Source organism: Diabrotica virgifera, chromosome 9, assembly GCF_917563875.1.
Source record: "Diabrotica virgifera virgifera chromosome 9, PGI_DIABVI_V3a".
NCBI classification, from domain to species: Eukaryota; Metazoa; Arthropoda; class Insecta; order Coleoptera; family Chrysomelidae; genus Diabrotica; species Diabrotica virgifera.
The window spans coordinates 37,325,243-37,352,923 of record NC_065451.1 but is presented as its reverse complement, the minus strand read 5'-3'; the positions used below and the strand labels follow the sequence as shown (position 1 = coordinate 37,352,923).

At 32.1% G+C, this 27,681-nt stretch overlaps 1 protein-coding gene across 4 annotated transcripts in view; it reads left to right on the top strand.

Annotated features, from left to right (window-relative positions):
- The window catches only part of LOC126892435 (myogenesis-regulating glycosidase), a 130,889-nt gene that overhangs the window by 61,279 nt on the left and 41,929 nt on the right, over positions 1-27,681 (top strand). For all 4 annotated transcript variants that reach the window (XM_050661965.1, XM_050661963.1, XM_050661964.1 and 1 more), the window contains exons 2-3: positions 5,515-5,796; positions 13,265-13,347. In XM_050661965.1, the coding sequence (XP_050517922.1) occupies positions 5,533-5,796; positions 13,265-13,347 (347 nt within the window). In that variant the 5' untranslated portion in view covers positions 5,515-5,532. The remainder of the gene's footprint in view (positions 1-5,514; positions 5,797-13,264; positions 13,348-27,681) is intronic.

Genomic DNA, 27,681 nt, shown 5'->3' with positions numbered 1-27,681 from the left:
ATACCATTAGTTAAACACAATATTTTTAAAGCATTTTTGCCTCTTAGCATTTTTTCGATAAGCCAGTTTTCATCGAGATCCGGCTTCTTTTTTAATATGTTTACATAAAAATTTTATGGGGGTTTCGTTCGTTTAAGTCCCCAAACGTTTGTGTACATTCCAATTACCTACACTAGTATTGCGGTAATGTAGGAGTATTATAGTTATAGTTAATATATATTTAGCTTTATACTTATATGTACTTAGGTTAGTTTAGTTTGTTGATTGTCAGGGTCATTAAATAAAATATATTTAACGAACATATCATGGCGCAGTTCTAAAACATACAAAATAGAAGATGCCAAAAAGAAAGACCAAAACCAGTATGTCTTTTAATGAAGAAAAGAGTTCTAATGATCGGATTACAAATCTCGAACATTTTGTAAGTTCCACACAAGATAGAATCAAATCTTTGCAAGATATGATGCAAGTACTTTTATCAAAAACTACTGTTGTCTCGACTGATAACCCCGCAGCAACATCTTCAATAGTGGAAGAGGCTGAGAGTTCAAAAACGTTGACTAACAGTATAAACTACAACTTACATTTATCAGATGCCGTGGCTGGTCCTGAAAAATTGGTAGAAAGCTTAACTTACTTACAGTTCAAGGACTGGAGACGAAAATTTGAGAATTATATATATCCTTTCAAAACGTAGAAGACGCTCCCAATAAAAAATTATTAGCTCTTCTTGAATCATATTTCAATCAAGGTATATCAGATATGATCCGGTTAGTAATAAAATTTGATAAAGAAAGTGGCTCAAATTACATAAATCTACTAAATAAATTGGAAGAATATTTTAAAAAGAAGGAGAATGGTCGCTTGAGACGAAGTCACTTCATGAACAGAAAGCAAGAGCAAGGAGAATATTTTTCCTCTTTTTATAGAGAAAAAGTCAAATTGTTCCAACTTATAGATCCATGCTCAAGTTGTTACGATCAGTTTCTAGCCGATCATGTCATAGAGTCACTTTTTGATGCTAACATGAGAAAAAAATGCAGAACTCTCCCAGATTCATCAAAGATTGAAGACATTATCAAGTTATGCGAAGCTGAAGAAGCAGCCTTAACTGAAGAAAATATATGCAACCAAAGCATTGCAAAAATCAAAGTTAATCAGCCTAGTAGCAATTTAAATAAAAAGAAATGCTTAAAGTGCGGTTTTTCAAGGCACAATGAAACACAACTTGTGAAAAAGTAACAGAAAGGGGCATTATACAAAATTTAGTTAAACACAGTGTTTTTAAAAGTTTTTTGCCTGATAGTATTTTTTCTATAAGGCAACTTTTAACGAGATATGGCTTCTTGTTTAATATGGTTCAAAATATACCTAAAAATGTAAATCCTAATAACTAAATTTTCATATTATTACCAGGTCTCTATAATCGTACTTAACCATTATACGGGTACAAATATGTGGTGGATTTGATATATCGCACCTTGAAAACCATATGGCAATAACTGCAATTTTTCATGAAATGACCTTTGAATGCAGTCTAATAGGAAAAAAAATCTATTTTTTAATGCTATATAGCAGAATCTGCAAAAAATTTTTAAGTTCGGCACCAGAAAGATACATCCCTATGGCTTTTATCAAAAATCGATTCTTCTTTTTATACCATCAGGCATTATCTGCAGTTGATGCTCTACGGTTCTAAAATTGGAACAAAAACTTAGATCTATATGGCAATATGTGCAAAATGTGACCCACGCTCGTAAAATAAAAGCGAGATGTACTAAGGAAAAATCTTGTAAATGCAACAAAACATACGAGTGCTGCAGAGAGATTTTATTGCAACACTGGAAATAAGCGACAAGACTATAACAAATTAATATACAACGTCGTACTGCAGATGGGTTTATCCCAAAAGAAAAGCGAGGAACTCATAAGAATGGAAAAAGAATCAACGAAGTCGTGAAACAAAACAAAATGATTTGCATTGAGTCCATTCTTAGAGTGAAATCTAACTACCTAAGGAAACAAACTACCAGATAATTCGTCAGCGATGACAAAACTCTTGCTGATATTCATCGCGATTATATAAAATTTTGCAAAGAAAAAGTTTCGGTGTTCGGAAATTACGCTACGATGATAACCATATTTCACACAGAATTTAATAAACACTCCTTTAAGCCTAAAAATACCTTTGCTTGCTGTGAGAAAGTTACAGAAATTAATTAGATAGATCGAGATTAGAAACAGTCTATAATACTCACCGTCAGGAAGTGGAACTCAATAGGAAAGAGAAATAAATGACTTAAAATCTGCAAAATCCAACAATTGCATCATTTCTTGTTTTGATTTACAATCATTACTACCGACGCGACGCCTTCAGGCGAAGTCTCTTTATTTTATTACAAAAGCAGATTATCAACATTATTTAATTTCACAATTTTTTACCGGACCACAAATGCAGGACACTTCTGTCTTTGGTTCGAGCGAATTGCTAATCGTGATTCAAATGAAATAGTTCCTGTTACAATTTCTGAGGAACCATGCCAGGGAAAAAGAAATATTATTATACTCAGATAACTACTATGGGCGAAATAAGAACAAGTATATTGTCTATCTTTATCAATACGCAGTACAGAAATTGAAAACATACCTAAAATTACCCACAAATTTTTGATAACGGGTCACTCCCAAAATACGGTAGATAACGTGCATTCTTTGATTGAGAAACAAAAAAAGGCTTTAAAAGATGACCAATTTACGTGGCTGCGCAATGGTTCACAGTAGTTCAAACAGCGAAAAAAACAGGTGAACCTTATATAAAATTAATGAAAGGTGTACATCGGATATATTGGACTTTAAAAAACGATGTAAGGAAATGGGGAATAATTATAACATTGACGAAGAAGGAAATCAGGTCGTCTGTCGTCTGGAATGACATAAGATGAACTAGGTGGAGAAGACATTTAAAAATAAGTTTCAGGTTAAGGCAAGCTTTAACGATACAGAGTTCAGAACCATTAATATAAGGCAAAAACAACGACGGATGGTGGCTAAGATGGAACTAAGTAAAGCATATTCGCATCCACCAGGAATATGCAATCTCAAAAAACAAGATGTAGACTCTCACTATGTAAGGCTAATGTTATTCAAGAGCACTATCATAGGTTTTATGCAGATTTACAAGTGACCAATGCAACAATAGAAGACGAACAGACAGATTATAATATGTAACACTTTGATTAAGTGTTAACACTAAAAATTTGTAATAAATAAGTACAATCTTAAATAAAAAAACTGTTATTTGATATGCATTTTCACTGCGTCATTTGCGAAAATTGATATATTTTTTAAAACCATATGGCCGTATGTGCTAAAATACCTATTAATTTTAGCAAATTTTATGTACTTCTTAATTTATATAAAAATATGCAAAATTAAAGACAATTATACCAAATATCAGGTTTGTAGTTTAATTTTTGGAACTACAGGAAATAAAATTAACTTTACAAAAACTTAAAATGCTCATAACTCGATATTATGATTTTTGCAGTTACTGCCCTATGGTTTTCAAGGTGCGATATATTCAAAATATCTCGATAAAAACTGGCTTTTCGAGAAAGTACTAAGAGGCAAAAAAGTTTTAAAAACACTGAGTTTAACTAATACTACAATACATAGTAGTACACTAATAATTTCATGTTAACATACACAAAAGTTTAGGGGAGTTTAAGGGAACAAAACCCCCATAAAATTTTTATGAGGTGCACAAATTTCACTATAATTTTTTTAAGATGTTCCTGCCATAAGAACGCCACATATTGGCAAAAATTGATTTTGATTGAAAAAAATTGATTATTTTTGACCCCAGAATCTGTGGTATAATTTATGGCCAATATTTTCGGGACACCCTGTATATAAATACATTCCTGTTGTGTATGTATAATCTCCTGAAAAAAAGTAATTATCTTAAAATTAAAACAATTAGATATCTAGAATGATCAAAATTCATTCTTTTTCTTCTTTATAACCTCACAAAATACGAATGAGTGTTCTTTATCAATAGTAATATGTTTAATATAGATGGAGAAAGATTAAATCATCTAAGATTTGCAGATGATGTATGAATAGCGGACAATTTACAAAATACAATTTCTATGAAGGAGTAGGATTAAAAGTAAACTTTGAGAAAACTAAACTTACAACGAATCTCCTAATGAGTGGATTTACCTACAGTATGGTGTAAATAAAAGGAATAAATTCGTTACTTCGTAAAACGACGATTTTAAGGAAAAATTCTAAAACAGTTCGATTTTTATTTTTAAATTGTAATTTTTTGGATTATACAAAAAATAGTATACATAGTATAATCCAAAAATCACAATTTAAAAATAAAAATCGACCTGTTTCGGGATTTTTCCTTAGAGTCGCCGGTTTACGAAATAACGAATTTATTTCTTTCATTTGCACCATACTGTCGGTGGAAAATAGTGTCGTGCACGCTTGATTAACAATTAAAAAACAAAGGAGTTTTAAATATTGTATTGCAAAAAACTCTTCGGGATTTCATCAATCGATGTTTAAAGAATATCTACCTACCTTGGCAACATTCAAATTTTCAGCTTTTCACATAGTTTTTGAGGGTTAAAAATGGCCGATTTCGCAATTTTTCAATTTTTAATCGCTTATATGTCAAAAACTATCATTTTTAGAGAAAAGTCACTAAAGACCTTTTCTCTTTGGAATGATCCAAAAAACCTAAAAAAACTTTTTTCCGTGCAAAAAAAATAATTTTAGGAAAAAAACAAAAAAAAACATTTAAAAAATTTTTGACCACTTTTTGGTCCTGGCAACATGCAAATTTGTTAAAATGAGTCCTGTTGGAGTAAGACTGTGCAAAGAATCCGAATTAGAATATTTTTCCTAGCGAATGCGCAGTGGCTTTCTGGACTAATACAACACACAGTAACTTACAAATAATATCTGGGACACGAGATCAAATAAGCAGACATAATCAGAGGCGAATAGGCCTGACATGGTCAGCATTTGGCAAACTAAGCCATATTATAAAAAGTTCAATTCACAGAGCAGAGGCTTTAACACTGACGCAAAAATCCGCGAATAAACCGGCTACAAGCGGCTCAGTATTATAGAGAACACTGGAAAGAATTGAGGAGGCCTATGTCCAGCAGTGGATAAGATTGGCTTATTGATAATGATATCTGGCATGAACGAATTTTCCACTTAAAAGGAGTGAGATGCGTATGGTTAAATTCTGGATAAGTTAATTTTTAATTTAAATAAGATTAAGATAAGCTAAATAAAATATCATTTCCGGAAACTTCTTGTGTAATATTAAATTTTTATGTAAATAATATTATGTGTTATGTTTTTGTAGCAATATTGTTTCCTCATTATTTGTCATTAGTATTCTGTTGATATGTGCTAAAGATATTTTATTACCTAATATTAATATTGAAACTCATTAACAAATTCACAAATGGATTTTTTTCTTTCTAGTTTTAACCGTTGTAAATAATGGATCGGAAAAAATATAGAAATGCTACAAAATACAACAAGGTTCCACAAGAAATACCAAAAATAGTTTTGGCCGCCCCATCTACAGAAAACCTTAGTTTACTAGATTCAGAAATGGATTCGAAAAGTAGAAATGACAATAATTCAAGCCCAGATAAGACTGATGACGTGATACAAAGAGACACAGTTAGACCTCCAATGAGACGCAAAAATAGTATATCGATGCCAAATTTGGATGATTTAAAGGTTTTTATCGAACAGGAGGTAAGTGTATTGTAAATAAAATATTGTTCATTATGTTTTGCCCTTCTGTTTAGTTTCCTAAGTTTCCCAAGTTAACACACGCTACTCTTACTATCCGCTGAGAGGGTTGACATGGAGAGGATATGATTCGCACCCTCAGTGCAAGACTGCAGTAACTCAAAATTTTATGAAAATGAAGTATCATGGAATTCGATTGTAAACATGCATATATATCCCCTGTAAAACTTTAGTAACTTTCAAATGCTTAATGGGCTAAATATTACAACAACAACAGTTTAACTATTTTGCGTTTTTGAACATAAGTTCCGTGCAAAACTGTTGTAACTTTAATGTAACAGAGTTACAACAGTTTTGCACGGAACATTGCAACAGATTCGATAACAAGCAATAACAAGCAATGAAAAAAGTAAGATATTTGTTATTTTAATATCTATATCTGTGGTGTTTAATTTTAATATACAGCGCATCTACGTAATCCATTAACGGCTGGAAAATAAACAAAGATTTTCGAGACCAATCTATTCATGTAAATTTTATGTCCTTTGTGTGATATTATATTTATTTTCCATAAGATGTGTGCGATGTCGTTTGACCATTTATTTGTTAGATTGGATTAAAACCACATTAATTAAGACTAGTTATTTACGACTAAAAAGTATTTTTTCTCATGAAAGGAAAAACAGTTATCTTAAAACTTGTGTATTGACGATACTGAGAGGTCAAAAATATCTATTCTCAGAAAACTTGTCAAAGAACAGCCAAAAATTCAAATGGCCAAAAAGAAAGATTTGGTATACTTATGCCATTCGGGTATGATACCAGAAGCCCACCACAGTTTTTATAAAAAATATTTTGGCACAAGATGATGTACGAGAAGAGGACAACAACTACGGTAAAACCTGTCAGCAACGGCCACTAAATATGAAAGAACTATTGGCCGATATAGAAAGGTGACCGGTATTGCCAGTTTTTGTAGTTTAGATATACATAATTGGTTTGGGGAATTTTTAAACTGGCCGTTTGTACAGGTGGCCGATGTTGGCAGGTGGCCGGTAACACAGGTTTTACTGTAAAATAAAATGTGTCTACACTTTTTACCATTTTCTCCGTGCAAAACTGTTGTAACTTTGAAATTCTAATACTAAATATGTAGTGATTAAAAATTTTTCCGTGCAAAAGTGTTGTAACTTTGAAATTCCTAATTTTTTTTGCATTAATATTATTTTATTTAAATTTCTATTTTTGGTTAATGTAATATAGGCTGAAAAGCATGCAAAATCATAATCAAATGTTAATTTTTCTTAAAACTTGTGTCTTAATTTCACCGATATTAGCACGAAAATAAACAAAATCGTCTTTATCTCGAAACTTACTTATTTTGACTTACTGCAGTCTTGCACTGAGGGTGCGATATGTCGAAAGTGCTTTTCATGGTTAGCCCAGTAAATGAACGGGAAATTCGGCGATACCGTGTAATTTTCAGGGGCAACTCCGAATTGCATGAAAATTTGGATTTAGGTTCTACTTACCCTCCACTTCAAAGTTGAAATTGTGCCGTTGGTTGCTTTTACTTGGGGGGTGACAGTCACCCCTTCTCGGGGGTGAAAAAACATACATTCGAGATAAGACCGTAAATGGATAAATTGACTAATTTTAAGCAACTTTTGTTCTATAGAGTTTTTTACGTAAGTCAATACTTTTCGAGATATTTGCCATTGAAAATGTTGATTTTTCGACAAAAAAAACTATGTTTTCAGACGGTTTTTCGCAAATAACTCAAAAAGTAAATATTATATCGAAAAACATATCCTTAGCAAAAGTGTAGCTTATAAAAAACCCAAAAAAATGGTGTATAAGTAAATCAATCAAATAAAAACAAAGTTGTAGCTCATGAAAAATACGTTCCTATTCGTCTAATTCCAAATCGAATACTTCAATCACCTAAAAATTAAGCACTTTTCGGGAAAAACCAATTTAAACTTTTTTTAAGTGTTTATAAAAAGCTTTGTTTTAATTGTTAACAAAAGTTTTAGCATTAAAAATAAGCGAGTTACGCTCAAAATAAAGTTGGCCCTCTTCTTTTTTGTAAAAACTCATGAAAATCTCGCCGTGTTTAGCTCCCCAAATGAAATTAATCGCTACCGCTTTACAAATAATTTACTTACCTATCTATTTTTTATATGATCTGTCAGTCTCACCGGTTTAAAGTGATTATTTTTGAAAGGGTTATAATTGAGAAAGCTTGAATTGGTCACTAATCAGGAGTGTATGCAAATTTTGAACAGCCATATCTTAACCAATTTTTGTCTTACGGAGAAACAAAATGAAACTAGCATATTTATAATAGCAAAACCTATATTTTTTTAATCTTTAAGATTTTTTATCACTAATACTTTTTCAGTTATTTTGAAAAAATGAAATTTTTCAAAAATTTTTAGAAAATTTTTTTTTACTATAAAACCAAATGTTTTTAAAAATAAGCACTTCAAACCAATCAAACTTACAGATCATATAAACAATACACATACAGTTAAAATAGATGGTAAAGTAAAACGATTAATTTCATTTAGGGTGCTAAAGAGAGGAAGGTTTTCACGATTTTTTTACCAAAAAAAGGGGCCAACTTTTTTTTCAGTGTAACCATTTATTTTTGATGCTGTAAACTTGTAAAAAACAAATAATAAGCTTTTTTTCGATACTTTAAAAATATTAATAAGGTTTTCCCGAAAAACGCCTCTTTCTTCGGTGATTTCGCGTTGAATTATTCGATTTGGAATTAGACGAATAAGAACGTATTTTTCATGAGCTACAACTTTGCTTCTACTCAATTTGTAGACTTTACTGGTACACCATTTTTTTCGTTTTTTTATAGGCTACACTTTTGCTAAAAATATTTTTTTCGATAAAATATTTACTTTTTGAGTTATTTGGGAAAAACTGTCTGAAAACGTAGTTTTTTTGTCGAAAAATCAACATTTTAAATCGCGAATAACTCAAAAAGTATTGACTTACGTAAAAAACTTTATAGAACAAAAGGTGCTTAAAATAAGTCAATCTATCCATTTCCGGCCTTATTTTAAACACGCGTTTTTCACCCCCCGAGAAGGGGTAAATGTCACCCCCCAAGTAAAAGCAAACAACGGCACAAGTTCAACTTTGAAGTGGAGGGTAAGTAGAACCTAAATCCAAATTTTCATGCAATCCGGAGTTGCCCCTGGAAATTACACTCCAAAACGGTCATTTATTGGGCTAGGTGGCATAATTTGTAAGCCGTCCCCCACGGGCGATAAATTCAGTTCTTTTTCTGCACTATATTTTCTTACCTTAGTAATGAAATCCACCACTTCTTTTCAGCCAGATCTTTTGGAGACACAAAGAATCTACATATCCCTCTCGTCACTATAGTGTTTACACCTTTGCTTGGTGAATATCACTAAAAAACTATATTTGAGGACATTTCCGGACAAAGGGCACATAGCCAAAATGATGGTTTTGAGAAAAACCCAATTTAAAATTAAGTTTTATTTAACTTAATCACGTTTATGAAGTTGTCTGTGTGATAATATTTTACATAATTTATATAACCTTAGCTACAGTTTTTTAAACTCCTTTAGTAGTATGTAATATATTCATGAATACAATTAAATGTCTAAATATGAGTGCTATGTGCCCTTCTTCCGGAAATAGACTTTTTTGGTGCAAATTATTTTAACTTTCATTTATTTTGTGTTATTTAAGGTTATTTTCTACAAACTGTACTGTGAGATCATGGGTAGAACAAATAAATATATTAACATCTTTTAGAATTACACAGCTATTCCTTTATTGATCATAACAAAGTACTATAAATCAATATCGGGCTATATTAGAAAACTTTTTTTATACAATTCAGATAGAAAATAACATTATAAATGTTCCAATATGTATACTATACTAAGGTCTATTAAAAAACAATACATTGATTTGAAATCTGAAAGGAAAAGATATTAAAGTAGCCTCATTTACTGTTTCTCGTTAAGCATACACTCAAGCCATTCAGAACTATTTATGTCCAAATGTTTATACAAACTTCTCACATCCTTAATCTTTGCCTCACTGACTTCTGGAAAAGGAACTGTCAAAGGTTGAACTTCTTCTAATTTTTCAATGCTCACTCTGTTCATATACTGGAAGGGAGTGAATGCTGGGTGGTAGTTTTTAGAAGTGAGGATTGTTCCATTTGGATTGAACTTTATCATCACATACTTCATGATGGTGAATTTTTCATGAATAGAAACTGGAATTTTTTTGAAAAAAGGAGCCAAGGCTGTCTCCCAGTCTTTTATAATGGATCGGTCCATTAACATCTCGAAGTTGGAAGGGTTCTGTCTTGATGTTACAATGGCTTCTAGCCAAGGTTTTGCAGTTCCAATCTTTTCTGTTTTCTTAATACTAGAGCGCACTATCCCAAAGTTCCTGTCGCACTGTGAAAATGAATGGCCTCTAACAGGATAAAGGTGTGTTATTGTAACCTTACGAATTTTTGAAAGCCAAGAACAAAACTTAAGTAAAGTTGCATTCCTGTTTTGGCCACCTGTTGCGTCTGATAATAGAACTATATTTCTTACATCAGGATACTTAACAAAAATTTTGTTTAAACAGTGGAACAAAAATGACACAACAGAATTGGCATTCTTATTTGCCTGTGTTTCCATAAAGCAATAGAAATAGGATGAATCATCTTTGTGATTGTGAATATTAAAAGCATATAGCCACAACATTCTTTTGTAAAACTGGCTGTTTACGTTGAGTTTGGGGATAGGATAGTTTTGACCGTAGTCAAATTCTAAGACTACCAGAGATCTGTCTTTGACTGTTCAATGTAATGTTTCTTCCAGTACTGCCGCCTCTTTATTTTTCTTTTGTGTAGTTCGAACTGGACTCTACACTCGTCTAAGGGGTTTCGCTTCAGTTTCTCCACACTTTCAGAACAGAAATCACAAACATCTGTCTTAGGGGCCCTAAACCCATAGTTGAAATGAGATTTAAAAGTTCTAAAATAATGCACATAGGACATTTTAAGTTTCCGCCCGGTCTTGTCTTGATAATATTCTTGAAAACTTCTATAAAGGTCTTTCACGCCCAATTCTGGGTTTTCAAAATACAAAATGGATGTTTTCTCTGCACAATAATGGCTTTTGTCATGTGGAATAGATGATAAATGAGATCCCATAAAGTCAATGACATCCTCAGTCAGTTTATGAGGGCGATTTTTATGTAAGCCACGTTTCTCTTCAAAGTCTAAGCCCTCTAAGATTTTTGACTGAATAATTCTGACACGTTTCACTGAAATTTGAAATAATAATAAAATAAACTTTTGGCACACTTTTAGTTGTAGACCATTGATATTAATCACATAAGACCACACATTTACACGAGGTTTCTTTTGGTGTGTCTTGACATTTGTGTTGTCAGATTTTTTCATGCAACTAGCCAAATGGGCATCTTGAAGTGATTTAGATTTACTATAAAAAGTATCGTAAAGTTGTAACTGACAGTCTGCATCGATATTACTACAGCAACTGTCCAAGCAACAGCTACTTACAATACAAAACTCCTTTGCCATAACCTCAATCTGAGAACGATTGATGTATGACTCTCCTTTACACTTTCTCTTCTTAGAACACTCACGTTTCACACTTTCATGAGAATAAATTTTACGTTTCTTTTTAATAATACCAACACCTTCCATGACAGAAATGAATACTCTTATTAGTTTACCTAAAGTAAATCGTAATCTTGAACTCAATAACAAAGCAGAGACCGTCAACAGTTTGTTGTCAACATACACCATATGATATTGCCCAAAACAGGTGTACCAACTTGCATTCAAAAATCTCCCACGCATTATAGAACAAAGATACAGGAATGAAACTTTGTAGAGTTACTCTTTGAAACATGGCCGTTCATTTAAAATGATTACCGGAAAAAGGGCACATAGGCCTATGTGCCCCTTGTCCGGAAACCTCCTCATTTCATAGAAAGTTCAAACCGAATTATGGTGGTATTATCTTAAAAAAACTATGTATACTTAAGCAGAAAAAGCCGCAGAGGAAGCAAAATTTTAACTTTACAGGAATTAAAAGGCTTGAGATTGGGCAAATTCTGACTTTTACGGATGGTTACCCTCATTCCCCTCCGTGGGGAGTCGTATTTGGTATCATTCGTTAGATTTTTCAGTTTTACCATCTAGTTTATTTACCAAGTTTATTTCGCGGAATATTCGCTTTTATATGAAACTTTGTGACTTGCCCATTTCCTTACGTCCGTCTCAAATCTTCTGATTTTTTTAAATATACACTGTTCTTCATGTAGGTACTTAACTTGCCTCGTTTTAATCGGACGTTTTCGAGTTTTTCTACTGTTGGTTTTTTTTAATGACTGCCCCAAACGCACGCCTCTGTATTGAGTCCATATGTGGAAGGGGGTAGGGGTACATTTACAGGGTACGAAGTTTTTCCCATGTGATTTTCTGACGCGCTCGAGTAACATACAAAATCCCCGCTTGAGCTCCTCTACCAATATATTATCACCGCTCTAATTGCCGCTTCATGTATTTTTGTCTGCGTTTTTTTGGTTTTTGTCTTTAAATGGTGATTTTTCTAACACACCCTGTTCCCCGCTTTGATTCATTCGTTTGTTTCTATGCTCCTTCCATTTTTGCCGTCAATAACAAGTATCGAATTAATTTTCACCTATTTTTTTTTTCTGTTATTATTTGTTCTGCAGTTTATATTAAGCTGGTTTTTATGTTTACCCATTCCTTTTCGATATTCTCATTGTTATATCTTCTCAGAGTCTGCCAATTGTTCTCACAGTTTTTCAGTAGACATTTCCTTTTTTTTTTTCGAGTCTTCAATTTACCTATGTTCCATATTTTTTATTTGCTTTTTAATATTTGTTTTGATTATTTTTTGATGATTTTAACTTGCAATCCTATAGTAAGATATTTGATCACGTGTTTAATTCTGTCCAATCAGATTAAAATTATACTGAGAATTATCTACTGTAGAAAATTACCGATAGAATTTTTTTAATTAGATTGTTTCTGTTTAATGGCAACCAGTTTCCTAGTTTTGACAACTGTCACATTTAAGAAAATATCCTTAGTATACGTATTAAAAAATAATCTTACGAATATCACACGACAGTAAGAATAAATAAGAAAATAATGCTTCATTTTTACTCAAATTTGTTGTCATTGGGCAAAAGCCGTGTATTGCCAGACAACAAATTTTCAAAAAACTGTCGCATTATTTTCAATTTATTCTCACTCTCTTGTGATATTATACCCGATTATTTTCATCTTTTGTCTAGCTATCAGTGGTACTTGGTTTAATTGTTTGAAGTTTGATAATTATTTTGGTAACGGTTTATAATGGAATGATTGTAAATAAATACAGATTTATAAAAAAAATTGCATTTTTAGGGCGACGGTTATGACACTAGTACTGAAAAAATTAATACTACGATTCAAGAGGAACCTGAGGATCCAGAATTCCAAAATATCTCGTATGTATTATATAATTCCATTATAATATATTAAATATTACATTAAGGAAGCTAAAATTTTAATAGCGTAGGCGAAAAATTTCATTTTTTCCGAATCCTGAGAAAACTAATGAGTATTTGTTAAAAATTTAAACGTAGAATGAACGATTTTTTTTTTAATGAGATATTTGAAATTAATAATCACACTCAACTTTCTCTTCTTTTCACCCTTGTAACTTATTAAAAGAAACATTATAGAAGTTTTCAGGGACTTTCGGCCCTCGGTAACAATGTACATAATATGGTATTCTGCGTTTAAATTTTTCAAATATACCTATTACTTTTCTTAGGATTCGAAAAAAATGAATGAATTTTAGAAGCATTGGCCCGAAATTTTGCACATTCGCTCTTAATTGAAATTATGTTATCTGTATTGGCTAATAGGAATAATACGCCAGTCAATGAGACCAAAAACTGGATATTACCTCCGAATTCAATCTTGCTAAATAAAGGACACCGCACACATCTTATGGAAAATATAATGTCACTTAAATGAAATAAAATTTACATGAATAGATGCATAGATGAATAGATGACGCATCTACTCATTCGTTGTTCATATTCGTCAAATTCCAAATCGAATATTTTTACGTGCCATAACCAAAAAACGAAGCACTTTTTTGGGGAAAACTCATTTTAACTTTTTTAAAGTGTTTAAAAAATGATTATTTTTGTTTTTTAAAAAAATATTTTAGAATCAAAAGTAAACAAGTTACGCTCAAAATAAAGTTGGTCCCTTTTTTGGTAAGAAATCGGGAAAATCACCCCCTAATTAGCATTTCAAATGAACTTAATTGTTACTACTTTACAAGTTTTTTACTCGCGTATGTATTGATCATATGATGTGTAAGTGTCATTGGTTCAAAGTCTTTATTTTTGAAAGAGCTGTAGTTAAAAGGGCTTGAACGAGTCACTTATCACGAGTGTATGCAAAATTAGAAACACCGAATGTTAACAAATTTTTGTCTTACATAAAAACAAATAAATACAAAATATATAGAAAAGTAAAGTTGACCGACTTTTTGATCGTTTAAGATTTTTGGTATCTTTAACAAATTTTAAGTTATGTTGAAAAAAAGGATTTTTTTCTAAATTAAAATTTTTAAAAATTTTACTTTAAAACCAAATTTTTTCAAAAATAAGCACTTTGAATCGATGAAACTTATCTTATAGATCATATAAATACAACATAAGTAAAGTAACTTGTGAAGAGGTAACGATTAATTTCATTTAAGTTGCTAATTGGGAGGTGATCTCCCTGTTTTTTTTTGCCAAAACAAAAGGGATCAACTTTATTTTGAGCGTAACTTGCTTACATTTGATGCTAGAAATTTTTTTATAAAAACAGAAATAAAGCTTTTTTTAAAAGTAACTTTCAAAAAGTTGTAATGTGTTTTTCTAAAGAATGCTTTATTATTTGGATATTTCACATTGAATTATTCTATTTGGAATTTTTCGAATATGAACCTATTTTTCATTAGCTCTAACTCTGCTTTTGCTAGGTATAGAGACCTAATATATACACCGTTTTTTTTTTCACTTTTTTATAGGCTATAGTTTTGCTAAGATTGTTTTTTCGACAAAATGCTTACGTTTTTATTTATTTGCGAAAAACCGTCTAAAAACGTGTTTACTTTGTTGAAAAATGAACATATTCACTTGCAAATAACTCAGAATATATTGATTTGGTGAAAAAACTCTATAAAACAAAAGTTGCTTAAAATTAGTCAATTTATCCATTTCGGGACTTATCTTGGACATATATTTTTTCACCCCCCAGATGGGGTGAAACTCACCCCCAGGGCAAAAGCACACATCGGCACCATATCACTTTTTTTTCTTTAACATGTTAGCTATGCGTATGCCAAATTTCATGTCAATCCAAGCGGTTCTTTAAAATTTACAGCAAAAACCGTGAAAGAATGTACTACACTAGCTTAAGCCGATTAGAGCCGGTACAACTAACCAAATTATACCTACTTTATTATCAATAATAATAGGAAACGATAAGAGTAAGCCTCTGCCTTAATCCCTCGAGAAAGATTTATGGAGTAAGCGAATCACAAGATCCTATTTCTTTCTTTGACACACGTACATTCCTATTTAATTTTAGATTTATTTTTATTAATTTACGCTCTTGTTAATCAAAATACAGAGTTGGCGCAATGGTATCAAATTATTGAAATTCCAGGACGCATCTATTCATGTAAATTTAATTTCATTTGAGTGACATTATATTTTCCATAAGATGTGTGCGGTGTCCTTTTAATGAAATTTTGGGAATAGCTTCTACTTATCACCTAATTTAAACTCTACCCTATATACAATGCTGCTTTTATCTTGGTGGTGGTTCCCACCCCTTCTCGGGGATGTAAATTTTTTTGTCAAAATAACCATGGAAGTGGCTAGAGAACCCAATTCTAAGCAAACACTGTTCTATATTTGTTTTTGAAAACTCAGTACTTTTTGATTGAAATCGTGATTGAAAATTTGCCATTTTCATTGAAAAATGACACCTTCTCCGACGGATTTTTGCGAATACCTTAAAAATTATGCATCTAACGAAAAAACTATATAACTAGTGTGACCAACTAGCCCGAAAAGTCCGGGACATGGCCCGAATTCCGAAGTCGTGTCCCGGCGTCCCGGATAAGGCTTCCGGGCCATCCGAATTTTCAACGTTTTGGTAAAATTGTCTTTTGAAATTTTGAATACGTTATTCTTCTAAGAATTCACATCAAATTGAATTGGTGGGACGAAAAAAAGTGCACAATTTCTAGAGTGTAATACTAATACCACATTAGAGATAGTGCAAACACTCCTGACCACAGCGCAGTAGACGAAATTTGGTTTAGTCCCCACTTTCATGCGAAACGCACTGTATCTACAATAGAACCTTTCTGTCTTTCCGTGAATTTTGACATTTTGACTCCGCCTTTGCGCAGCTCCGTGGTCAGGAGTGTTTGCACTATCTCTACCACATCCAAAACGCATGAATTTTATATCGTGGTATTATAGTTCTACGAAAACTAAAACGGTGGACTTTTTTTCGTTTCTGTATTTTAATTATTATCTTCTGAAAAAAAATGGCCCGATTTTCATTGAAAAGTCCCGGATTTCTGGTATTTTTTCAGCCTTGTCCCGGATTCGACTGAATTGGAGTTGGTCACACTATATATAACACATTCTAGTTACATATAATACAAAAAGAGATATGGTGAAAAGACTTTTTGGTGCATGCTCAAATGGTGAGATGCAGCATTGGAGGGCCGGAATGGTGCATCTCTTTCGCACTCACCATTGACTGCCCGGCCGGCTAATACTCGCTTATTGTTAATAATTAAAAATAACAGCTTAGTAATAAAATAATGACAAAAATTTCTTCAGGATCTTGTAGGGTGCTTTAAACTTTGATTTAGTCACTTTCTGACTTTCATAATAATTTTTTTCTACGACCGTGCAAAAATGTCTACTTTCGCGCACGCATTTTAGTTTAGAAAGTTTCACTTTTCAGCACGCGTGTTACTTTTTCGCACGCGTGTTACTTTTCCGCACGCGGTTTTTACTTTTCCGCACGCGTGTTAATTTAGATATGTTAATATGGCCTTAAAGTAATTATAATACATGCAATAAACTAATATTTAGATATTATTTACTAATTTATTTCAAATCTTCTTGTGTTCCTGTTTTAATGAAATTAACGTGACAATTCGATGAAATAAAATTATTTTGAGATAATATTCGAAAGTCAAATCGGTAGACAATAACAGTCGTTTTGAATCATCGTCATGGAAACCAAGATCGTCGTCATGCTAACTAATTATATTGAAAGTTTGGTTTTGACAACCTTGTCAAAGAATTAATTTGTGTATGTATTTTCATATTAATTAAATTAATTTATTAAGATTTGGTAATTTTTTACAGACTCTTAGAAAAAATATTGTTCCTAACTCTTGCAGAAAGTCTCTTTTCCGCACTCGACTGTTTGCCGAACTCCCGCTTCGCGTCGTTCGGCAAACTGCAGTCGCGTGCGGAAAAGAATGACTTTCTGCACTTGTTAGGAAAATAACCATTAACCGAATTATTAAGCCTTAAAAATGGCCATTTTCGCGTTTTTCAAATTTTGAATCACGTATAACTCGACAACAATCAATTTTAGAGAAAACTCACAAGAGACCTTTTTTGGTCATAATGCCCCAAAAAACCTAAAAAAAAATTTGTCCGAAAATCATTTGAAAAAAATGATATTTTGAATTTGTTTAAAAAAAATTGTTTAAACAATTTTCTGTGGATTTGTTATAAGGACCTCTTGTTGAGTAAGTTTGTGCAATAAAAACGAATGGTAATAATTTAACTAACGGGGGCGAGCATATAGCCTGGACTAACACTACTCAAAATAACTGTCGCTTTCCTGGAGGATCAGTGTCACAATTGCTTATTTGCTTGAACTAACCAATTAATATACAGTAGTATACCAGCTGGAGTGCATATTCGACTTAAAGTTCAAATGTATGTAATTGAATCAAGTACGATAGACCAGGGACCTCGACTAAAATTATCATATTAAATTGATTAGACGATCGTAATAGCTTTTGATTGCAAGTGCATCGTCAAATCGCTTAGCTCGGTACAAGAGTCCTACGATGAATCAACGGGCCCAATAATTTTTGTTTTGATGTCTTAACGGTCATTAACACCATAAGTACTTCTTCTTGGCCAAACACTCAGTTATCAGGATAAACTGGTATAATTTATTTGTAGTGGAAATAATAGTACAGATAATAAAATATAAGGCATATAATTTTTGTGTTATAAATTTTCTTTAGACTTTGATCTACTACCGCCGAAGCCTAAAAAGTCCAAAACCTACCAAATATTTGCAGTTGGATGCATCTTAATGAACCTTATTGCATTCGATTCGTAAGAGCCTTAGGCAATATGCCTGTGAACTAAAGTGATGATAAAATAAAAAGTTAATTATTGAACAAGGAAAATTAATTTTTGAAAAAGTACTTCAAAGTGATAAATGGGTACCTACCCCCAGTTAAAATACACAAAGTCTCACTCCCAGAATTTAATTGTTTCCAGTTTTTTACGTCCTATGTGCTTAAAAAATAAGAGACAGTGTCCCCCACTACCATAATCGCCAGTTTTTGCTTTTTTCTTGGTGGATTATAATCAATTTAAAAATGCAAAAACTCACACGCATAATTGAGGCTTTTAAAATAGACGAGCGGGACACCCCAAAAAAAACGCTTATTTCTCGAGATACTGACCACGGAGAGGAGAATGGCCAATTTTAGTCATACTGTATGTTTTTGACGGTGCTGAAAACGAAAATGAGGTTTATTTTCACTTTCATGTGGGGGAACATTGTCAAAATCTCCATTTTACCCCAAAAATAAAAAAAAATCACGTTTTTTTGAGTTTACCTCACTACAACTGTTCCATTTTAATATTTTTTTCTGAATTTTTTGCAGTGTATAGCTCTAACATTTCTGAAGATAACGGTACCTGTTTCAGGCTTTAATTCTTATTCTGATAAAGGTTATGAATTTTTCAAATGAAAATGTGCGGATTTGTGCATTGCAAAATTTAAGCGCAAAAGTTGTGTGACGAAGTTTAAAATTTAGCTTCTTAATCACGTTTATCTTAAAATAGAGAGGTTCTGGTAAGTTTTAGATCAAACTGTTTTATAGAAAAAAAATAGTGCAACTTTTAATGTCGACATTAGAAATCCCCAATATAACGCTTATCTTTCGTCTTAGATTATGTTTTTGACCACGATGAAAACGAAAATGAAATTTATTTTAAATTTTAGGTGGGGGAATATTGTCAAAATTGCAATTGTACATTAAAAAAAAAATGAAATCACGTTTTTTTGCGTTTAGCTCGCTACAACTTTGGTCCGTTTTAATATTTTTTTCTTACGTTTGTACACTATAATATATCGCTCACTTTTTTCAAGACAATAGTTTCTGCTTTAAGCTTTTAGTCTTATTCTAGTAAAAATTATGAATCTTTTCAAGTACAAGGTGCAGATTCGTGAATTGCAAAGTTTAATCGCAAAATTTGAAATGTAGATTTTAAATTGATTTTTTTTTTTAATATGAGTACAAAGAAGTTTTCTTGAAAGTTTTGGATCAAAATGTTTTATAGAAAACAAATGGTGCAACTTTTAAAATCGACGTTATAAATCCCCAAAATAACGCTAATTTTTCGAGATACGAATGGTTCTGAAAACGAAAATCAGGTTTATTTTGAATTTTAGGTGGTAGAACATGGTCAAAATCGCAATGTTGCCCTAAAAATAAAAAAAATTAAACCACGTTTTTCTTAAAAATTAAAAGTGCACCATATTTTTTCTATAACACACCTAGATCTAAAACTCCCGATAGAACTTCTTTGAACTTTATGGTTTAACATAAACGTAATCAAATAGATAAATTCTAAATTTTGTTACTTAATTTTTGCGATTTAACTTTGCAATTCACGAATCTGCACTACTGATTTTTTAAAATTCATAACTTTTATGAAGAAAAGACTGAAAGACAACAGTTGCTTTCATAGTTTCACAATGGTGAGAAATATATGCTGCAGAAATTTTAGAAAAAAATATTAAAATGGAACAGAGCTGTAGCGAGGTACGTAAAAATTCGTGACTTCATTTTTTTTTTCATTTTTAGGTTAAAATTGCGATTTTGACAATGTTCCCTCACATAAAATTCAAAATAAACCTCTTTTTCATTGTCAGCACCATCGAAAATATAAAATAAGACCAAAATTAGCCATTCACCGCCCATGGTTAGTATCTCGAAAAATATGCTTTATTTTGGGGGTGTATAACGTCTATATTAAAAGTTGCACCATTTTTATCATATAAAACATTTAAAACTAAAACTTTTCAGAAAACTTCTTTGTACTCCATGTTTTAACATAAACGTGATTAATAAGATAAATTTCAAATTTTGCCACTCAACTTTTGCGATTAAACTTTGCAATTCACGAATCTGCACCTTGTACTTTAAAAATTTCATAATTCATAATATAACTTTTACTAGGATAAGACTAAAAGCCTAAAAAAGCTCTAATGTACAAGCCTTAGAAAAATTTTTTAAAATGGACCAGAGTTGTAGTATAGCGGGTTAAACGCAAAAAAACGTGATTTCACTTTGTTTTTATTTTTAGGGTAAAATTGCGATTTTGACAATATTCCCCCACCTAAAATTTAAAATAAATTTCATTTTCGTTTTCATCACGGTCAAAACCATAATCTAAGACCAAGATTAGCCATTCATCACCCATGGTCAGTATCTCGAAAAATAACCGTTATATTGGGGATTTCTAATGTCGATAATAAAAGTTGCATTATTTTTTTTCCATAAAACATTTTGATCTAAAATTTCCAGAAAAGTTCTTTGAACTCTCTATTTTAACATAAACATGATTAAAAGGCTAAATTTTAAATTTCGTCACTCAACTTTTGCGATTAAACTTTGCAATGCACAAATCCGCACCTTTTCCTTTGAAAAATTCATAACCTTTATCAGAATAAGAATTAAAGCTTGAAACAGCTACCGTTGTCTTCAAAAATGTTATAAATATATATTATAAATGTTATAAATAAATATATATATTATATTATCTTCAAAAATACTGTAAAAATTTCAGAAAAAAATATTTAAACGGAACAAAGTTGTAGGGAGGTAAACGTAAAAAAAGTTGCGATTTTGATAATGTTCCCCCACATGAAATTCAAAATAAATCTCATTTCCTTTTTCAGCAGCGTAAAAAATATACAGTATGTCTAAAATTATCCATTCACCTCTCCGTGGTCAGTACTTGGTCGTTTTGGGGTTGCCTGTCGCTCGTCGCTCGCCTAAAAAACATGTCTATTTTTTAGACCCGTAGGTACGTTGAGTGTACATAACCTCAAAATGCATTTTTTTCTGGTAAAAAGCGTAGAACTTTTTTGGAGATGTTTTTAATGATGCTCTAATTTTTTCTTTATCTTCTGTATTTTATTAAAAACTATATTTTTCAAAACGTGGTGCTACAAAATCTTGGGGATTTTTTGGGGGTCCCTTTTGGGAGTTTTACTACGTTTCTCCCATTTTTGAATATCACATAATCTGGACCCGCAAGGCACGTGGAAAGCAAATTTTAATACAATAATGTAAACTTTTTAATACTATATAGGATCTAAAAGGGTTTTACCCACAAAGCTTGGTGGCTCAGGCATGTACTTTACTCTGTAAAACGCACTGATGATAGAATTGTTATTCCGAAAACGTTTTGTGATGTAGCCCCTTTTTAGGGATTTTAATAAAATATAACTTTTATAAAGGATTTTATTATGGATTTCTGGATTTTTTTAACGAACAAACTTTAGTTTCCATAAAAATGACACAATTACCTGGTCCATGAAGCATCATGAACGGATGTTCATGATGCTTTCAAAATAGCATGAACATTATGATGTTTTGCGGGTGGAAAACCGATTGTGGAAATTCATGTGGATGCAGGAAACACGGATTGCATTGCAGCGGGTACAAAAATTGTGCAGAGTTAATTGCACAAATAACGAAAAATATGAAAATGAGTCCATAGACGCAGAAAATGAGACGACCGATCAAGACCCCGTCGCATTATCGAAACAATACATTATTGCATTATAAAACATTTCTTCAAAGTAGTTTTTTATAATAAATAAATTAAATTTTATAATAAAAATTAAATATGTATTTATAGTCCTGTCGCCAGTGGGGGTACAACGGCCTCCTTAATTCAGATAGACTTACCGAAGTTTTTTTTATGTATTTTGACCCGTAGAACATGAACTTTTTGGGTAACAGTTGATCCGGATGTCGATAAGATTGTTATAAACAAAGAACTTGAGGAAATACATAACAGCGATTTTTCCCAAAACAAAACATGTTTTTTTATTTTTTGGGTGATTCTTAGCAAAAAATGGTCTTGCAATTGCAAAAGTGCAATTTTTGAACCCGACTAACTTTTGATTAAAAAATAAAATAGCAATTCCGCTTATTACATTTGAAAGTTCAAGTCAAATTATATCGGTTTTAATTATTTGCATTGCAAAAAATTAATTTTTTTATTGTTAAACAAAGCTATAAACACATAGTGTTTCCCGTGCCCAATGCATGCGTTTTAATGTACGTAATCTACGTAGAAATTGTCTGTATGTGCGCCTACTCGTTCGATTTCAAATGAGAAATGCATTGAAAACCGAAATTAATCAAAACCGATAGAATTTGACTTGAACTTTCAAATGCGGTAAGCAGAATTGCTATTTTATTTTTCAACCAAAAGTTATTCGGGTTCAAAAATTGCAATTTTTCGATTTTTTGAAAGTTCAATCGCGTTTATGTCGAAAACTATGCATCCTACGAAAAAACTTGTAAAAACATTTTTTGCTTAGAATGACCCAAGAAATACAAAAAATGTTTTGTTGTCCCAAAAATCGCTGTTATGTGATTCCTCAAGCTCTTTGTTTATAACAATCTTATCGACATCCGGATCAACTATTACCCAAAAAATCCGTGTTTTACAGGTCAAAATACATAAAAAAAAAACTTGGTTAAGTCCATCTGAATTAAGGAAGCCGTTGTACCCACTGGCGACAGGACTATTACTGTAGAACGTAACATCATAATATTTGTGTTTAGCGACCCCAAAAACCTTCAAGTAACGAGTTTGCACTTATAGCCCAGTCGGGATAGCATTTGACCTTGCATTACGAGCTGCCCCAAATTTAATTTTTCTAATCTTTAGGGGGGGTCAATAATAGTGTAAATTTAAAATCTCGACTGAATTCCACTGTTGCGTTGGCCGCCATCTTGATTTTAAACGAGAAACGATTTTGCTCAATATCTCCGTCATTTTAAACTTTTGGACAAAAATGTAAAAACTGAAATTGTTGAAAATTCGATTTTCTATAATTTCGTTTATAATAATTTTTTTCGTTCGGTCGATATTTTCCAAATTATAGGGGAAAAATAGTGACAGAGCATAATTATTAAATTATGGAATTATCTCGTTTATTATTAGTTTTACAACAAATACGTATCTGTACAAAAATGAAGAGTATGCGGGCATATGCGGGTATATGAATAAGGTAGTCTTATGCGGTAAAGGTGCAAGCGTAAGACCAGATTGATTTTATAGCAATTGTTTTTGTTCAATATCTCCGCCATTTTCAACTTTTCGACAAAACGTGTAAGGGCTGAAAACCAGTGGCTGGTCTACAAGGGGGGATGGGGAAATTCCCCCCCAACAGGGTCCACAATTTATAAAAAATTGTTGAAGTATAAAAATATATTAGCTGACATGAAACTTAAAATATCGACAGACAAATTCAACCAATAAAACCAGCTAGTTAACAAAATTAAGTGAACTTAATATATATAAATTATTATTTACATCTTTTATGTACTTAGTTTGGTTGGTGTTTCATTGGAAGTTTCAAAAATTGTATAAAATATAATTCTCTTTATTTATGTACTTCTCTTTATTTTGGTACAATTATGTCATAAAATTGATAATAAATGAGACAATTCAATAATTATGCTTCCCTTCCGCTTCCACTATTTTCCCCCTTAATTCGGAAAATACTGACCGCATAAAAAAATTTTGCAAAATAAATTGTAGAAAATTGCATTGTTGATAATTTTAGTTCGTACCGTTTTTGTCGAAAAGTTGAAAATGGCGGAGATATTAAGCAACAACTGTTCTCTCTTAAAATCAATATGGCGGCTAATGCAACCGCGGAATTTAGTCGTGATTTTAAATTTACACTACTATTGATCTCCCCTAATGAATAGAATTATAAAATTTGGAGCAGCTCGGAAACAAGATTCAATTCAATAGTTATGTTCCCCCCACCCCTTTTTACTATTTTCCCACTTAACTCGGAAAATATCTTCCGCATGAAAAAAATTGTTATAAATAAATTGTATGAAATCATATTTGGAACAATTTTAGTGGAAAATGGCGTAGATATTGAATAAAAACAATTGCTACAATATTAATCAGGTATTAAAATTGTGTGGAATTTAATTCTGTATATTTTTGTATAGGTACATTTTTGTCGTAAAACTAATAATAAACGAGATAATCCAATAATCATTCTCTAACAGTCACTATGTGTCGCCATAACTTGGAAAATATCGACCGCGCGAAAAAATTGTAATAATAGAAATTATAGAAAATCACATTTTCAACAATTTGGTTTTTATACTTTTTGTCAAAAAGTTGAAAATGGGGGAGATATTGAGCAAAAACGGTTCTCGTTTAAAATCAAGATGGCGACTAACGCAGCGTCGGAATTGAGTCGAGATTTTAAACTTACACTACTATTGACTCCCCCTAAGAGTAGAAAAATAAAATTTGGGGCAGCTCCTAATGCAATGTTAGGCTTGTTATTGGTCTAACAGTCTAACCCGACTGGACTATTATTCTGTATCGAATTTCCATAAAACTCCAGAAAACGAGGCTTCTCCTGGGCACCAGGTGCCTCAAAGACTCTCGCCGTCATGGTAATTGTGATCAGTTACCCCAAAAACCACCGAGTAACGAGTTTGCACTGGTTTTTTATCCAATTTCCATAGAAGGGGAAAGAGGAGCCGCCTAAGGAACTATATTTTTTAATCATACTGACTTTAAACAAATTTAAATATTGATTTTTTAATAAGACGGTTTACATACATATTCTTGTTATATGACATAGTGACATTTTACAAAACTAACTAATAGAATAGGCCTGAATCCCGCGTACCAAAAAAAATTGATTAATAGCAAGCTGAAAATGTATTAATAGCTTAACGGTGTCTCGTCGGACAAACTTTGACGTACGAGAACACTGGAACAGAGGAAGTTTTAATTGTGGAACAGGTTAAAAATTTGAAACGTCAGACTACGAAAACGTCCTATGTATTTTGTCGGAGAGAAATTCCAATTGATTTGTTACCCTTTCATTAAACTCTCATGCAAAAATCAGACTTATATTTATCACCTGCCATAATCCCTGTCATTTGACATCTTCTACGTATCGGACTCATTAAAATTCACAGTTGGTAATAAATACCAGTTCTCATTTTTGCATGAGAGTTTTATGAAAGGGCAACAAATTAATTGGAAATTCTGTCCGACAAAATACATGGAATGTTTTCGTAGTCTGACGTTCCAAATTGTTACTCTGTTCCACAATTAAAACTTCCCATGTTCCAGTGCTCCTATACATCAAAGTTTGTCCGACGAGACACAGTTAAGCTATTAACAAATTTTCAGCTTGCTATTAATAAACTTTTTTTGGTACGCGGGATCCAGGCCTAGATATTAAAAAAACTAAAAGGATTTTACTCCTATTGCCCCAGCATGTCGGTAATGAGAGCCGACATTTAGTTTAATAGTTGAAGTAAAAGTAATTTCCAGCAAAGGCAATATAAAAAAACTAAATCTACAGTAAACCACACAAATAAAAATACCTACCACAAATAAATGTTTTCCAATGTCGTCACAACATAATACAATGAATTATTCCGTCATTCATCGTCATTATGCAATCCTGTTTCACTTTCCCAATTTGATGATTCTTCGTCGGAAAATGCCTTTTTGTTTTCACCCAATTTTGAAAAAATGTGAAAACTTTGAATTATCCACGTCCGTCTGTCCGTCTGTCTGTCTGTCTGTCTGTTTGTCTGCAATCACAACTCCTCCGTCAATATACCAGCTAGAATGACAAATGAGGTGTCAAATGAAAGCTTATAATGCAAGGATGCCACTAAATGTGAGAAATTTGACCTAGGCTGTCTGTCTCTCTGTCCGTCCGACTGCGAATATAACTCCTCCGTCATTATACCAGGTGGAATGACAAATAAGGTGTCAAATGAAAGCTTATAATACAAGGATGATACTAAATGTGAGAAATTTGACCTAGGCTGTCTGTCCGTCTGTCCGTCCGACTGTGAATATAACTCCTCCGTCATTATACCAGGTAGAATAACAATTGAGGTGTCGAATGAAAGCTTATAATCCAAGGATGGTATTAAATGTGCGAAGCGAAACATGACCTAGAACTTCCGGTTTTAGAAATGCGACCAGAAGTACTGTTTTAAAGTCACCGGAATAGTACACGTGATATATTATTCGACGCTACTTCGCAAGAAGAGAACAAATATATACTTCCGGTTTCATGACTGTCTGTTCATCTATCTTTCCGTCCGCGAATACAACTCCTCCATTATTAATACAGATAGAATGAGAAAAGAGGTGTCGAATGAAAGCTTATAACCCAAGGATGGTACTAAAGATGATAAATTTGACATCAGACTTCCGGTTTAGAGTTGCAACCGTATGGACTGTTCTAAAGTCACCCAAATAGTATAAGCGATATATCATTCGACGTGCCTTAGCAACGTTTTATATCATTTCCGCTTAAAAAGTTTTAACCAGAAGTGCCGTTATAGTCGCAGAAATAGTACATGTAACACATCAATCGAAGCGTATTGAAAAGTTGAGTTTTAATCTTTAGTTCCTGTTTTGAATTCATTCCTGTTTAAACAATGATGACCCAAAGTTTTGTCAAAATGACTCAAAATTAGTCAAATCGTATATCGATCGACGCAAAGTTACACGAAGCGTTCAAATATCGACTTCCAGTTCTCCTTTTGATTACTTTGGGTGAAAACCTAGGACTTACGAAGTCCAATTACTTGTTCACTATGTGTTTGGGCTTTTTCGGTTTCTGTTGGTGTTAATTTATTTCTGATCTTTTTATTTGGCGGCTGAATATTTTCATTTTCTGATAATGAAGCAAAAAATCTGCCATTTTAACCAAAAACGAAAACTCAATGGGAAAGATTCAGACGTCGAACAGGCATTAGCAGAGGAGTTTACTGACAAGAGGGTCCAAAATGTTCCCATTTTGTGGTAAAAGTTTTTATAAATAAAATTTTAATAATTTTTATTAGTGCTGTCCAATTTTAATAAAAAGCTAAAGAAATAGCCGAAAATTTGGGTAATATGAATTACAAAGCGACCAATGGATGGTTCTGTTCTGCAGATGGCAATTGTTGTGCCAGTAATTCTAATTCTGTAATCCTAGTTACCACTTCTTATTATTAAATAAAAAAATATGAAAAAAAATTAAGAAACGCTTTTCTTTAGTTACGAGTGCCTAAAATTAAAAATATTATAAAATAATCAACTAAAACGCAAAAAATAAAAAAAAATTTAAACTCTTAGGATTATTAGAAAAAACTGTTAGACAGATAA